Consider the following 16,558-nt stretch of genomic DNA (forward strand, 5'->3'; position numbering starts at 1 on the left):
TATTAAGTAAAAACTATAATTAAAGTACACATATGTGTGTTTAAAAATTGATTGTGGATAATACGCTCCTTAATTGGACATCAAAACGTTAATTCACAGGTAGAGACAGAGAGAAAACTTATTACAACAAGAAATATTTTTTATCACTAAGAAGAATTTTTAAACAGATATATGACCATTGGATGTATAAATTTCAGATGCATTCCCGTCTTCTGAATCACAAGACGTCAATAAATGTCCGTATAATGAAACTGAGTGGATGGAGAGATCGACGAAATTCTTTTGTCAGGGGAAGGAAGTTTATCACTGCTTTCTTACTGAAAATAAAGTTTCCGTGAAAGAAAATTGTGTAGAAAGAACAAAGATAGAAAAAGGTAAACGAAAAATGGGTGGACTTAACTGGCCAGAAAAAAATGCTGTAAATATAAGTTTCATTAAATGTTTATTTTTTTTTCATCATATAAATCAACGATATCTTAACCGTGTATTTATGGTACAGATGTGAATTTAAAACGCTTTTTTCGAGGTAAACTAAATAGATATCGAAGGCATGGTGCCTGAAGATTTCTTGAATGTCGATAGATAATCAGGGTCATGCGCATTTGATCGTCTTAATACATAGTCAGCGCATGTTTGTCAGCTATTCGTAGGAAAACTGTAGTTGTATATTGAACAAAATGTTTTATTAAAAGGAGAAGAGCCAACAAACATGTGCTCATACTTAATTTAACGTAAAAATATGTTCAAAACAAACGCTATGACTGCGTTAACCTTGATTTTACTTCGATTGATTATTTTAATATTACAATTCGTCAGGTGATGTCAACCTGCGAGTGTACTCGTGAAAACAGTTATCTTATATTCTTCAACCTGACCTCGATCTAAGTCATGTCTTTGAGCGTGTTTGGTTGTCGTTTTCAGGTTTTAGCGAATTCAATGTTGCTTTAGTTATGCATGTCATCACATTTGTAAAATAATTTCATATTGACCAAACAAAATTCGAATTTTGGAGAGAGAGAGGGGGGGATAGAGAGATGTCAACAATGACTTCGATCGATAGCCCAGCCTCTTATAAATATTGATTATGTGCCCCTAAAAACACGCCGGGTACTTGTCAAATTCTGGAAGACGACATGTATCGGTTTTTTTTTTTTTTTATCTTTTATTACACAGTTCCCAACAATACCCATTTACAATTGCCAGTTAACCCCGGTATTTAGCATAACCAACATAAAAACAACAAAGAAAAAGAAAATTACAAAATTAGTCATTATAACAAATTTGTTAAAAGTTTAACTACGTCTTTAAACATACAAATTTTTGACAAATTTAACATGAAATCTATATCTTTTTCTAATGAATATCTCATGCTTAAGACGACATGTATCGTTGCTTCAGTTTTGATGCATGGCAAGAGAGCATTGTTTTGTTCAAATGTTCCACTTTACATAACCAAGTACAGAAAACTCATACAAACACGGATATTGCGAATTCATGGTTATGGCGAAGTTATTTTGGATCCCCAGCTATATAAAGAACTTCATTCGGTAATAACCAATATTTGCCCCCCAAATCAAACTTTGATGGAGATATATTTAATTAATTCTTAAACAGAGGAGTATATGCTGACTTCAAAGCACAGAATATTTTCATAAGAAATTACGCCATATGTACGTAATGACGTCACAAACATGACGTAAATTTAAGTTTTTTATGAATTTTAGAGAAAAATGTACATATTACGTCGATATTTTGAGTAAAAGTCACCGAGCGCATGTGTGTTCAGGATCAATATTTTGATATAATGTGTAGAATGATAATATCAATGAAATATGTCAATATTGTTCCTGAACAAACTTGCGCTCTATAAATTTTAAAGCTAAAATTGCTGAAATTTTGTCTATTTTGTCCTCTTTCTGAAAAAGGATATAAAATCGGACTAGTTTGTGACGTCATAAAAACAAAAATTGTGAATACGCTGCTTTGACACTATAATATTTTCTGTTAATTTATATTTCTCATTACAATTTTATTGAATTCAGCACATTTCAGGAAGTTTTCAAAATTTGACTTTTGTGGGGGCAAATATATGCAATATACCGCATATAGTTCTTTATATTAACAATATCCTTATATGGATAGTACGAATTACGGATATAGCGAAGTAATTTCATACGTCCCAGTGACTTCGTTATAACAGAGTTTTACTGTATACGTAGCTCTTGCCATTGTTTGTGATAAATTTTGGATTCACTTCATTTACAGCTTGGTACAGGAGTCACAAAAAGATCCAAAATAGGGCATTTAGTCCACCCATATTTTGGTAACACTCTGCTTGTGCAAGATATTTTAATTTTCTTTTAAAAACGTAAAAATCATTTTTTTTAATATCTGTTTTACAATTGCAGGCTTTTGTCCAATATTCACTGACTTTGGTTATTTACACTGGAGTTCATGCAATGGAACAGGGTGTCCTAACTCAACCTACACAAGTGATGAAGTATACAAATGTAAATTCACTTTTAAAAAAAATCATTCATTAACATGTAAAAGCATCTATTTTATGCATTTTTCGAATTCACGGAGGCTTCGATATTTTAAAAAAGCGTTCAGATAGTTGGTTTGTCGATTTTGGTTTAATTTCCATACACTCTCAATTCCAAATTAAGGACTAACTAATTATTATAGATCGAGTGTGTTTTGGAGACACAGATAACATTATAGCCTCCATATCTGGTTCCAGGTAAGAATGACGATCTTTTATTGATCAAGTGAATTTATTTAATTAAGAATATATACAGAACATATTACATTATATACAATAACATAATAAATGACAAGTAAATAAACAACTATTTTAATGATAACATTGCTTTTATTTAATTAAATTAAATAATTGTAATTTTCTTTTTTCAATTTCTTTTCTTTTTTAAACATTAAAATCTTGTTAAAATGTTTAAACTGCACAAACGGGATATGTTTTCTTTTCCTTCGGCAATGAGTTATACACGACTGTATTCTAAATATTTATTACATTTTTTTCCTTCTAATTATCACAAAGAACGATATTTATAGACTAAAATTATTAAAGTTATGTACCGTCTCCAGCCAATAAATATGTTTATTATGTAGCTAATAAATAGTTTCTAATAAAAAAAAAAACTACAGAAAGTCGAAAGAATTTTAGCGTTCAATATCTTCACGTTTTATGAACGCTGAGTTTGATTTACATGTACGTATATGATTATGCCCGAAACATTCCGAATACGAGCGTTCAATATCGAACGCCCCGTTGTAAACAAAAAATGTCGTCTGATTAAATTCTCAGAGTCAAATTAAAGTAATGAAGTGGCATCTAGGTAAGATGTTTTTATTTTTACACAAAACTGAAATCATTAATCAAAAATTTACATGTAACCAGTATGTATTAAATTAGACCCATTAAAACCTAAAAGCAAATCATAACACTTGGTAGGGTCATCGGAATGATGCGATATTAAACACTTACAGGACAGACGTTATATTGAAGACCGATACTAAAAAAAAATCATTAATTTGAGTTTTTTTAGTTGGAATAATTAATATTAATTAAGTGGAAATGTTTTTGCTATATAATAAAAGAGTTATTGAACTTATTTTGGTGAACATTGGCACTCGTTGTATATACAAATGCACTCGAAAGCTCATACATTACAGCCATAATACTCACATATATAAGTCCAATAACCCTATGATATCCCTACAACTCTTTCATAATTTTAAATTTATCTATTTTATACATGTTAAAGTATTTAATCATGAATGATCACTCTTTAAAATGGCACCTGATCCCACCTCTGATGTTTTGGAGGTGTTTCCTCTGCTCGAAATTCTGTATTGTTTAGTGGACTTTTGAGCTTGAATACTTTTTGTTATTTCCATCTATTATCCTCTCAAATTATTTTTTAAGGTCGCATTAATATTTCCATTTCTAATTTTCTTCTCTGCGATAACACTTTGAAAGTAAGCAGAGTTGGTTTCTTGATAATTCTACTGGAATGTGAATTAGGCAGGTCGATAGGTCGGGAGCTAAGGAGGCCTAATACGCATGCAAATCTCGTGCGCATTTGTCTCTGTGTCTGACGCAAAGGAGGCCAAATATGCATGTAAATCTCATGCGGCTGAGGTTGTGTTTGACGTCAGTGGGTGAGGACTATTGAAATTGGCATGAGAGTCATCGTGTAATTTCAATATTTGTCTGCATATTTTTAAAAATCTAAATCTACAATTTTATTTCACAATGAAATTGAAATATAAGGAATCGCTTTCTAGTTAGTATAGTTTGCCATGGTCATCAACGATAGTGGAAAACATGGGATTATTTATGCATCACGGGCTTCGCCCGTTATTCAAATTATCCCATGTTTCCCACTATCGTTGATGCCCTGGCATACTATACTAACTAGACAGAGATTCCTTAAACATATCCAATAAATATTCTGTTAATATTAATTCATAGGGACGACGAGGAGACTTCTGCCTTGGACCTCGGGATCGGGATTGGAGTTCCAGTTGTCCTGATCTTTGTTGTTGTGGTAATTGTTTTGGCATATCGTCAACTTAGACCAAGGAGTGATGAAAGTGAGTGGTCCTAGTTATCATGTCATCCAATAGAAACGGGCGGCATTTTTATTAATCGCATTAATCAAGTCCTAATGTTTGTATTCAACGTCAAATTTGACGTCAATTTAAACTGTATTTGCTAAAGGCATCGGCATCGTTGTATCGACCTTAGAATTTATAAAATATTGTCTTGCGAAAATCTAAACGTCTTAATAAACTCCCTCGTTAACAATGGTAAGCTTCATTCTTATGTCGATACGATTTATCCTAGTGAGCTTGAGAGAAAAGATAAATCTGACCTATCTGTTTCATATTTGGATATTTTACTTGAAAAAGACCTTAATGGGAAACATCATTATTTCGTAAGTTCTATGGTCACACCCGCCGTGCGCTCGTTGTCACGATTGGGAAATAATGGAAAATCCGTCGTCAATTCAATGTTTAAATAATGGAGTAATAGTTATCGTATGAAAAACATCAGTCAGCATTTGACTCAACTATAAATTGTATTTGCTGACAAGGTCATTTTATCGAGCATAGAACTTACGAAATGGTGACTTTTAATGAACCTTTTGCGTTTCTCCTTCCGCAAATTTATGCTACATTGCGATGGTATGGTATGGATTTTTGACTGTGATGAGGATTTGTCCCGAGACACATTTAGATTAGTCTGAAATACGAGCCATATTGTAGACGGTATTTCTTATACACTGCTGCCAGAATGCTTGTTTGTAAAGATTTATTGAATACTGAGTATTAAATTCTGATTTATACAAAAATTATGAATACAGAAACACATGTGTTAAAAAATTACATTTCCCATTTAAAAGAATTTTATAATGCAAATTCTAAGTGTTCATGCCTCGGGAAAATTTGAGGAATTGATTTTTTTCTTATAGTTGTTGCATAAGAATAAAAAAGAACATGTTTTTTAAATTTTCAAAATTAAAAAGATATCAGTTGCTTATTTCGATTTTAACTCCGATATTGCATGATGTGAATTGCTTGAGGTGATATATGCTTGTAATAGGAACATAATTGTATTTGATTAAAACTACATAATACTTTATGTAGTTTTTGTTATTAAACAGCATGCTTTATCAGAGAGAAAATGAATTGAACTGAAATTTTTCACCTATGATGCGTTTTCAACAATAATTGTTATCTTTCTGTTGAAGATGAGGACATAAAAAATGGCATCCACGTTCTCCATTCTGAAAACATTCTATATGTAATTGGAAAGCTCGGCAATTCTGTTTCTACTGTCGGGGACGGAATAGCATCAGGATTTGCGGAGAAGCGTAATATGAAATCGAAAAATATAAAGTACTTGGATGTTTCTGAAAATTTTGAATTCTCTGAAAGCACCGTGTATTATATTGATGGGTGGTTTGGTTTATGGAATGATAATCCATGTGAAAAAGACCTCGTTTTGGAGAATTTTCGTTTGATCATTGAATCAGCTAAGGATAAGGAGAGAAATATTAAGTTCATTATCGGACTTCGCACTGATGAATTTGAGTCCTATAAAAAGGATTTAGAGGGGATTGGAATTTCTTTCCCTGAAAGGCAAAAAATATTACGTGATTCAAGTTCAAGACATAAAGACACTCGAGTGGAAACACATTTAAAAGAATTGAAACGGAAATGCACTACTGATGGATGTAGTTGTAAATCATTACATTTAAAAGATATAAAGTCTTGTGACATGATTGGAGGCCACCTTATAATTGATCTTCTGGATTTGGATCACACCATGGCACCTCTTATGCTATCTGGAAATGATGGACCACTTCAGGCAATGAAACAACATTTCAAGGACCTGGAAAACGAAGACAAAAATCTGTTTGAATGCATTTTTTATATTGTTTTGGTTGGTTTTTATGATGAAACGATGTTCAGATCTGATGTTGCAGACAACTTTTCAATTTCAGAAAACGTCCTCCAGCACGGCACAAATCTACACAAATATACAAAAACTCTTAAAGCTGAGGAGATAACACAGATGTGGACATCAACATTTAGTGGTGATTATAAAGAAACAAACACGATTGTCGTCTTTTGGCATACTTTTCTCTATATTTCTGCCTTCCATGCCTGTTACAGTCTATACCCGGAAAAGATGATGCGTTACTGCCACCTTGATGCCATACTTCAACTCGTCCGTCCTGAAGGCCAAAAATCGGCCTTCACCGTAGAGGCAAACAGAGAACTAATTTCTACCTTTTATGAAGAAAGAATACAAGGAAAGGTCTTTGAAGACCATGTAAAAGACCATCCTCTTACTCTGTTTTTACAAACTCAGACTTAAGGATTTTATCAGAACAACAGGATAAAACAAAAACGTTCCTGTCATGGAGAGACGTTTATTGTGTTTTCAAAAGTAAAAAAAGATAGTTATTTTTTTTGTTTTAAAGCGATATTTTATCACAGTGTGAAAGGTGAAGAATTTTTTTAAAAAGATATTATCTCAAAGTGTGAGTTAGAAAAAATTTAAGAAATGAGGCAACACATTTATTTTACCTTCCTTCGGGAAAACTTTGTAGAAATACTTCATGAAAAAGGTTGTCATCCTGAAAGATACTATAACTTCCAAATTCTAAACTATTCATGTGAATTTTTTTTAAATCTTGTCCTCCTCCTGAAATTTATTTCGCCCGAAATTAATTCCATGAAAACAAAAGGATATAGAGTACTTTCTATGTATAATTGAAAAAAAGGTCAACACTTGTATATAATTTTCATATTGTCAATTTTCATATGTTGTTTATCATTGCACAAATGTTAATTGCTTTCTACTTACATGTAATGCATTTGCAATTTGAAAATAAATCAGGCCTTATATTGGAAATGTTTTCAGTAGTTTTTAAATTATTTCGTCCAACATCATATGCAAAGAATCTCGCCAAAGCAAATGTTACTTTATAGCTTTCGTCATGTGATCATATCTTTGTAATTTGATATTTTTTTTTTTTTTTGCACATAATTTAATTAATAAGTTTGCTAAATAAAGTTGTTGTTTATATGTGTCATTTCTCATTTCTTATTATAAAAAACTACTGTTTACATAAACAACAATCATTAGTATTAATGTTGTGCTGTTAAGTGATACCATTGATAAACTTACATCGGACCATCACACCACACGACGTCACGGGGTTAGCGGGTCAGTTATCCACTTTGTGAGAAAAATGATGGGCTCCTCACGGTGTCATGTTGTGATATATACTGTTATTTTTATTTCACAAGGTAAAAATTCTATTTTCAATCTTTTTAAAAAATCTTTTACTTTAAAGCAAAGCATTATTAAACGTTTCAAATTTTTGATAGCGTGGATTGCATTTAAATTAGGCATTTTCTTATTGTAAGTGATGCATTTATTAGTAATATAGTTCTTTTAATTGAATGAGTTGAGAACTGTATTTCAGAATAAAATTTAGCAATAAACTTTCTTTTGCAGATTCAAAAAGTCATATATAAGATGGAATATTTATGAAGATTTCATTCATCAATAGGTTCAAGAATGAAAATAAATAAAACAAACAAATAGAAAACCTTTCGGAAGTCAGCAATACTTCTCACATTTATTTATTCACTTTGAATATTAAACCTTTTGATATATGTAATCGTTATAACTTTCAGTGATTAAAGTCTAGATTCATAGAGTGTGCATTGAATTGACTAATGGATTGTATTTCAAAAAAGTCCTACCAGGGTCCGGATAGCCAACATTTTAAGATTTTAACTAATCAACAATTTTCAATAGCCACTGATTACTTGGCTTATTATAATAAATCATGTACTTATTGTCAATAAAAACATCACTACAAATTTTCCATACAATGTTTAAACAACATCATGAATTCCGATTAATATAATCTGTTTTGTATGTTTTTTTATGTATAAGTATGGATTTTTAATAATTCTTAAAGAACATATCATAATATAATTTAAATATTAATCAAACAAGCACCAATTCGCGAATTCTCGGTAAAACGGATGATCAGGGCATGTGCTTTTTTTGGAAATAATTACTACTAAGAAAAGGAGTATAAACAGTCCTATCAAACATGCAAATCATAAGTGATTTTTGATAGATAAACTACGGGGTTTTAATGTAAAATGTTTAATAGCATTATAGATATATCTAATTAACATTTACCTCAGAAATCCCGGAATTACGAGATATTGAGAGTCTTGCCTATTCTGTGGTACATTATAGGCCTATGCTCTTACGTGAAGTAAAACATTTCATTTTTCTCCCCTATCAGCTTTTGCTGTACTAGATGATTTAAGAAATCTCTGTCCCAAGGACATCGCTCTAGACCCACAGTACGTCTGGATACATGGTTCTGCGTGCCTGCAGATCTCCCTGGACAAGCATGACTGGCCGCACGCGCGGGAGCGCTGTCAGCGCCATGGCGGGGATCTGGTGCAGATCCGGAATGCCGAGATGCAGGGTTCCATCATAGAGAAGATCAGACAGGTCCATCACAACATCAAGGACGGATTCTGGATCGGGGCGTCAGATCAACATCACGAGGGCAGGTGGGAGTGGGTGTCAGGTAAGTTCTGCAGAAGATGTTTATTCCTCCATGGCACCCGATCCCACTTATGAATATTTCAAGGTCCGTGTTTAACTACTAGTATATATATATATGTATTTAGATAAATGTTCAGATGATTTGTTATATAATAATTAAATGTCATAAGGTTAACATTGTAGGTGACAAGACGATGACGTATGATAACTGGAGCCCTCACCAGGGTCCTCACCAGACTGGCTTCCTGCTGATCCCGGGGGGAGGGACGGAGGACTGCGGACTACTGAAGATCACAGATCATTATATGTGGCACGACTACCCCTGTCACAGCGGAATAGCATTCTTTTATCCGTACATTTGTCAATTTGGTAAGACATTATTGCGGAATATTCAAAGGCAGGAAAAAATGGTAAAACCTTATGTTACGTCATCAGGTTTAAGTATTACTTAACAATGACTGAATTTTTTTTTATATATTCAAGATATACCACAAACAACACTTAGACCAGAAACAAACAAAACTCTAAAACCAACCTCAGCAGTATCGACAACAAAACTAACAAAAACAACGACACAATCAACAGCGAAATCACCCACAAAACCGAACGTTACACCAAAAGTAACAGAGATAACATCATCAGCAACACATTCTACAAGTATTAAAAGTTCAGCAAGAAAAGAAGTATCGTCAATTCCAGCAATGACAACAAAGTCTTTAAAGTCAACAAAGACCACACTTCTCTCTCTATTAACATCGAAGTTCAACATGGCTGAGAAAACAAATGGAATCAGTTTAATTTCGAACAAAATCACATCTGAGGGAAATCCTAAGCCGACCACAGAAGAATTAGAGATACTAGTCACAGAGCAAGGTCAAAGTTCAACCACGACAGCAAAGAGTGAACCAGAGGGCATGATCATTATAGGATAAAGACTGTAGTTTTTTTTTCATCAAAATTTGAAAATATTAAACATCTGCACTTTTAAGATGTACCTTAGAAAAGATTGTCATGCTACAAACAAGAAATGAATAAAACATTTTTTTTTCTCATCGCTTGTTTGAAAACAAAATGATCATTATTGAGATACTTGGGAAAGAAATCCTAAAATAGCAAGAATTTATCACTTTTTCCCCTAAATGCTACTGCATGTAAATGTTCTTAATATGCTATCTGAAATATAGATTTCTATATCTGTGTCAGTATGTACAATATTTAGTGGAAATATCAATGTAATATGAAAGCAAGTACATGTATTAAAATCCTTAAGAATAGCATTCCAACAACATTCACAGCTGATTTTTTTTCAATGCCAACTTTAATGTCCACTTGTAATTTCAATTTCTTGCTCCCCTACACCGTTACATTTTTAAATTCCATATTGGAAACCTCATTTCAAGGGGGAAAAATAATTTTTTCTGTTTATATTAATAAACTTGAGTGTACACTAAAACGATATTCGAAGAAAGTCAATGGTGCTTTACAAATTAAAAATGTCAATAAAGGGAGCACAAGGTGGATGTGATTGTTTGACAAGGGATGCTTACTATTCAATCATGGGACCGAATTATACCTCAAATGTTTCTGCGGTTCGCATCTGCTCTTCCCCCAGTTTGTACTGTGAAACATATGGAGATAACAAACAGTATTTAAGATCAAAAGTCCATGAAACAATACAAAATAAGAGCAGACCAAACACAGATCTCAAAGACATCAGAGGTGGGATAAGGTGCCTTGGAGGAGTAAATATCCCCTACCAACAGGTCACATCCGCCGTGTGCTCCTTGTCATAATCGGAAAATAACTGAAATCGTCGTTAATTCAGCGTAGAAATAATGAACTAAAAAATAAGTATAAGGAACGTCAGTCAGCATTTCATTCAATGATAAATTGTATTTGCTGACAAGGTCATCGTATCGACCATAGAACTTGCGAAATGAGGATTAAAAACGATACTGTTCTTGTTTCATCAGCTTGTTTGGCAAAAATGTACCTCATTTCAGATTTTGTTCATACGTGTATAGCACGCTCTTGCGTATCTAATAAACTGAAGAATATGAAATCCATATGTAGGTGATGAAGGTATATTGCTGCATAATAAGTAAGGTAATTTGACGATAGAAAAGTTAAAGTCATTACGTTTATCACAGAGCTTGGATTTTAGATTACCATTAACGTTTTAAGTAAAATATCCAAACTCAATGATAAACGTGATGACTTTAACTTTTCTATCGTCAACTTCCCTTACTTATGCAGCAATATACCTTCATACGGAGTAAATATATCTCAGTTGATTCGATACACAAGAGCATGCTCTACGTATGAACAATTTATAAAACGAGGTAAATTATTGACAAGGAGGTTGACGAAACAAGAATATCAACAGTCTCGTTTTAAGTCATCATTTCGTAATAAGTTCTATGGTGGATACAATGACCTTGTCAGCAAATACAATTTATCATTGAGTCAAATGCTGACTGACGTTTTTCATACCAATTGTAAGCCCATTATTTATAAACTGAATTGACGACGGATTTTTTTCCCGTTATTTCCTGATCATGACAAGGAGCACATGGCGGGTGTGACCGGTCGGTAAGGAATGGTCACTCCTCCATGGCACCTGATCCCACCTCTGATGTTTCGGGGGTCCGTGTTTGCTCTGTTCTTATTTCGTATTGTTTTATGGACTTTGAGATTGTATACTGTTCGTTATCTGCATATCCTTCCTAGATGTGTCTCAGAATTTGTGGTTTCTTGAATCTCAAGCTCCCGAATATATATATATACGAGGGTTGTTCCGTAAAATCATGGACAAAGCGTTTTTCTCGAAAAGTAATGGGCACACTAAGCTGAAAATTTCAGTAAATGTTTATTTATCATATTAAAGTAATTGAGTAATTAAGTAATTGATATTTTTTTGGTAAAATATAGGCATAAAAAAAGATTTTATTATGCTTGAATGTGCAGGAGGTATTGCCCTACGGCGCACAGTCAAAAAACAAAATTTTATTAAAGAATACACAATTTTGATTCAAAATAAAGTTTTAAATACCGGTACATAAGATTTGGATTAAAATTATCCTAACTCAATTCCACAATCAATTTTGTAGTCTTTGTAAAAATGTTAAGGCATTTGCTTAATTTTTGGCAGTTTCTCAAGCATTTATAATGGGAAAGTGGTAAAAACAACACACGAAAAATGACGACGTTTTATGACGTTACGGCGCACCGGAGAACAGTTCAGTTTTATTTCGATGTTGTAATGACACCTTTAGAGACTTAAAATGACCATAGAAGCAAAAAGATTATAAAAATATCACCATATCTTACGTATATAATTGAAATACTGAGTAGGAGTTTTCTAAGCGAAGTTATTTTATCGAGTCCCTGGGGAGTACAAAACATACGGACAAACTCCTAATGTAATAGCAAAAGACGCTGTCACAGTAGACCGCCGGTATGAGATTTTCTATTTATTGAATAATGGTAAGAATATTGTCTGTAACTTACTAATAAATCTTCAGAAGATCGCATGAGGGTGCCAATTGGTTCTTCGGCTGTTTATGGAGACTAAAGAATGTGTATCAAAGAAATTCCTAAATTTAAGTCGGACTCATCCAACTTTATTTTCAGCAGAGAAAAAACGTGACACTGATTTAGGCACTTTGACGTTATAATCCATGCGCCGTAAGGTGATACAATGCATAGCATAAAATCTCATAATTTGTTTATTTATGCATATATTTATCTGCATGAAATTTGCTGTGTATATTACTAAAATATGTACTAAATAATAGTGAAAATTTCAGAACGCAGTGATGTTTATTTTTCCCACTAGACAACTTGTCCACGATTTTACGGGACAACCCTCGTATAAACACCAAGTGTTTTCTTCTTTTTATGCACATACTTTTGCAGAAATTCTTCTTCATATTAATTTAAAAATAGATCTGCTTATAACGAGGCGTAATTGGTACCCTTGGGAATTCCAATAGATTGTTGGAAGACCTCGTCTCCAAACACCACATACTGCCCATAGATTTTGCTAATAAAAAAATCAATTATTTTTTTATGTCAACTTCAGAGTACTTGTTTGTATAATCAGCAAAATGTTTTTTAAAAATATTTTTGCAAATGACCAATGACAAGGTAACATCGAACTTCTGAGCTCCATAACTGTTTAGTACACTGTATGTCCCTATGTTATTTTTAAAGTTTTGTGGTGTTACATTGAACTTTGAAAACACCAGAAGTAGGATCTGACGCCTGTTTAACAGTACTGCAGACACCCGAAAATGCATTTGAACAATCTTGATCCTACGAGTTTACACCCACTATCAAAACGCCTTATTTGTAATATAGCTGTAAAGTTGATAAATGCTCTACAAATAACATATTCTACTCAAAGGAACCAATATTTTCAAAAAAAAAAAAACAATTGTATGATAAAACTTACAATTTTCAGGGTATTGTTCCTACTTTACGTTTTTTAGAAGATTATAAATCAAAATAAATTTTAAAAAACGGAACTATTTTGTTTTTTGTACGGATGCCCATTTAGGACCTATCAAAAATATTTTTGAATTCGTTATAACGATTTGTTGAATTCGTTATAACGAATTTTATTTGTTATAACAGATTTGTTGAATTCGTTTTAACGAATTTTATTTGTTATAACAGATTCATTGAATTTGTTATAACGAATTTAATTTGTTATAACAGATTCATTGAATTCGTTATAACGAATTTAATTTGTTATTACAGATTTATTGAAATCGTTATAACGAATTAAATAAGTTATTACAGATTTGTTGGATTCGCTATAACGAATTCAAGAATTTGTTTCAGGGAATTTTGAATTGATTATAACGAATTCAATAAATCTTTTATAACAAATTAAATTCGTTATAACGAATTTAATAAATCTGTTATAACGAAATTGATAAATCTGTTATAACAAATTAAATTCGTTATAACGAATCCAATAATATTTTTGATAGGTCCTAAATGGGCTTCCGTAGTTTTGATATTTAACACTCATTTTCATTTTGCGTTAACGGTAGCCCAGTCGGTAGTGCATTCGCTTCATGATCGGAAGGGCTTGAGTTCGGACCTGGGTCGCGACTGACGTAAGTCTATAAAACATTGGGAAGCAACTGTTTCTTCGTCATGCGCTCGGCACTTTAAATTGAATATTGCTGGTCTTTCGGTTGAGAACTTAAAAACTGAGACCCCAAGTATTATGACAGCCGTTGGCACGACAACGATCCATCAATTCTCAATGACCCCTAGTTCCAAGTAAAGGCCAAAAAGTTTAAAGTCCTTCACCTGTATTTTTTTTTTCTTTATGAGTGAAAAATTCTCAAATGGGACGTATAACAACATACCATAAATTTAAAATTCAAAGAAACAAGAAGATATTTAAGGAATCACTGTCTAGTTTTGAGAGTATGCCAGGGCATCAACAATAGTGGGAAACATGGGAAAATTTGCATAACGGGCGAAGCCCGTTATGCAAAAATTATCCCATGTTTCCCACTATTGTTGATGTCCCTGGCATACTCTCAAAACTAGACAGTGATTCCTTATATTTCCATTTCATTGTGAAATGAAATTGTAGACTTAGACATTAAGAATTTAGACTAATCGATTTAAATTACACGAGGACTTCCATGCCAATTTCAATAGTCCTCGCACACTGACGTCAAACACAAAGGCAGCCACACGAGATTTACATGCATATTTGGCCTCTTAGCGTCAGACACAGAGACAGATGCGCACGAGATTTGCATGCGTATTATGCCTCCTTAGCTGCTGATCTTCGACCTGCCTAATTTACATTCCGGCAGAATTATCAGGAAATCAACTCCGCTTACTTTCAAAGGGTTATCATAGAGAAAAAATTTAGAAATGGAAATATTTAGTAACTGAGAACTTAAAACAATACGAAACAATCAGTTTAAATTGTCCGTTGTCATTTAATTATATGACAATCCGAACTACTTTTTAGACGACAACAGAGGTGTAAGTGAAGCTTGCAGAGCGCACTGTTGCAACCACTATTGAAATAACGACCACTATTGAAATAATTATATCAATAGTGGTTGAGAGTACATTTCAATAGCAAACATAGTTAGTAACCACTATTGAAATACGACCACTATTGAAATAATTATATCAATAGTGGTTGAGAGTGCATTTCAATAGCAAACGTAGTTTGTAACCACTATTGAAATAATTATTTCAATAGTGGTTGAGAGTGTTTTTCAATAACAAACATAGGTTTCAACCACTATTGAAACATGACCACTATTGAAATAATTATTTCAATAGTGGGTGAGATTCACATAGGTTGCAACCACCATTGAAATAATGTTCACTTTTGAAAAAAAGATTTCAATATGGATTAATGTATGATTTTAGTTTTGAAGCATTATCAGCAACTATCAAAATAATTATTTAAATCACTTTTGAAATCATTATTTCAATAACTATCTAAATCTTCATTTAAGGACAGATGATACAAACAAAATATGGATGCCTGGATTGGTATATATTTTTTGGTCTGATTTCATTAAAAATGATGCAAATAATAAATTTCTAGAATATAAAGAAGTTTTGCCTCACTAAAACAATCCTTATTAATTTATGCACTTTAATTATTAATCTATATATTTTCACCCCAAATCCAATTTTTGTGAAATTTTGGATAAAAAATAAAAAATAACGCGGTGAAACTTTACTTTCTATACTGACCGTATTTCAATAGTGGTTGAAACCTATGGTCATCATATTGAAATGCACTCTCACCCACCATTGAAGTAATTATTTCAATAGTGGTCGTATTTCAATAGTGGATTATACCTGCGTTTGTTATTGAAATGCACTCTCAACCACTATTGATATAATTATTTCAATAGTGGTCGTATTTCAATAGTGGTTATTACCTATGTTTGTTATTGAAATGCACGCTCACCCACTATTGAAATAATTATTTCAATAGTGGTCGTATTTCAATAGTGGTTACAAACTACGTTTGCTATTGAAATGCACTTTCAACCACTATTGATATAATTATTTCAATAGTGGTCGTATTTCAACAGTGGTTACTAACTATGTTTGCTATTGAAATGCACTCTCAACCACTATTGATATAATTATTTCAATAGTGGTCGTTATTTCAACAGTGGTTGCAACAGCGCACCCTCTAGTGAGAGATTGATCAAGTTATACAGCCTGTACTAACCGTGACGTTATTAGTGATTTCCTTTGTGACACTCTGTACGCTACTGCCGCATGATCACAAATAAAACGCAATGAAATATCAACATTTACTTTTTTCAAAGGTAATGCAGAGACTATAAATATGCTATTTATATAAAGTAGTTTTAACTTCCACATATTTAAGCAGTA

At 32.6% G+C, this 16,558-nt stretch overlaps 1 protein-coding gene across 3 annotated transcripts in view; it reads left to right on the top strand.

Annotated features, from left to right (window-relative positions):
* Positions 1 to 10,157, top strand: part of LOC134235891 (uncharacterized) — an 88,955-nt gene extending 78,798 nt beyond the window's left edge. Inside the window, exons 5-10 of one of the 3 annotated variants that reach the window (XM_062718068.1) lie at positions 2,689 to 2,743; positions 4,499 to 4,620; positions 5,781 to 6,305; positions 8,874 to 9,167; positions 9,329 to 9,514; positions 9,629 to 10,157. In XM_062718068.1, coding sequence (XP_062574052.1) covers positions 2,689 to 2,743; positions 4,499 to 4,620; positions 5,781 to 6,305; positions 8,874 to 9,167; positions 9,329 to 9,514; positions 9,629 to 10,077 — 1,631 coding nt within the window. In that variant the 3' untranslated portion in view covers positions 10,078 to 10,157. Of the gene's footprint in view, positions 1 to 197; positions 375 to 2,408; positions 2,511 to 2,688; positions 2,744 to 4,498; positions 4,621 to 5,780; positions 7,135 to 8,873; positions 9,168 to 9,328; positions 9,515 to 9,628 lie in introns of those variants that run through there. The other 2 variants (XM_062718067.1, XM_062718066.1) reach the window with 2 other exon arrangements.
* The last annotated feature ends 6,401 nt before the right edge of the window (positions 10,158 to 16,558 follow it).

The sequence above is a fragment of the Saccostrea cucullata genome, unplaced genomic scaffold (genome assembly GCF_032062105.1).
Source record: "Saccostrea cucullata isolate Sc308-1 unplaced genomic scaffold, CSIRO_AGI_Scuc_v1 ctg337, whole genome shotgun sequence".
Taxonomy (NCBI): domain Eukaryota; kingdom Metazoa; phylum Mollusca; class Bivalvia; order Ostreida; family Ostreidae; genus Saccostrea; species Saccostrea cuccullata.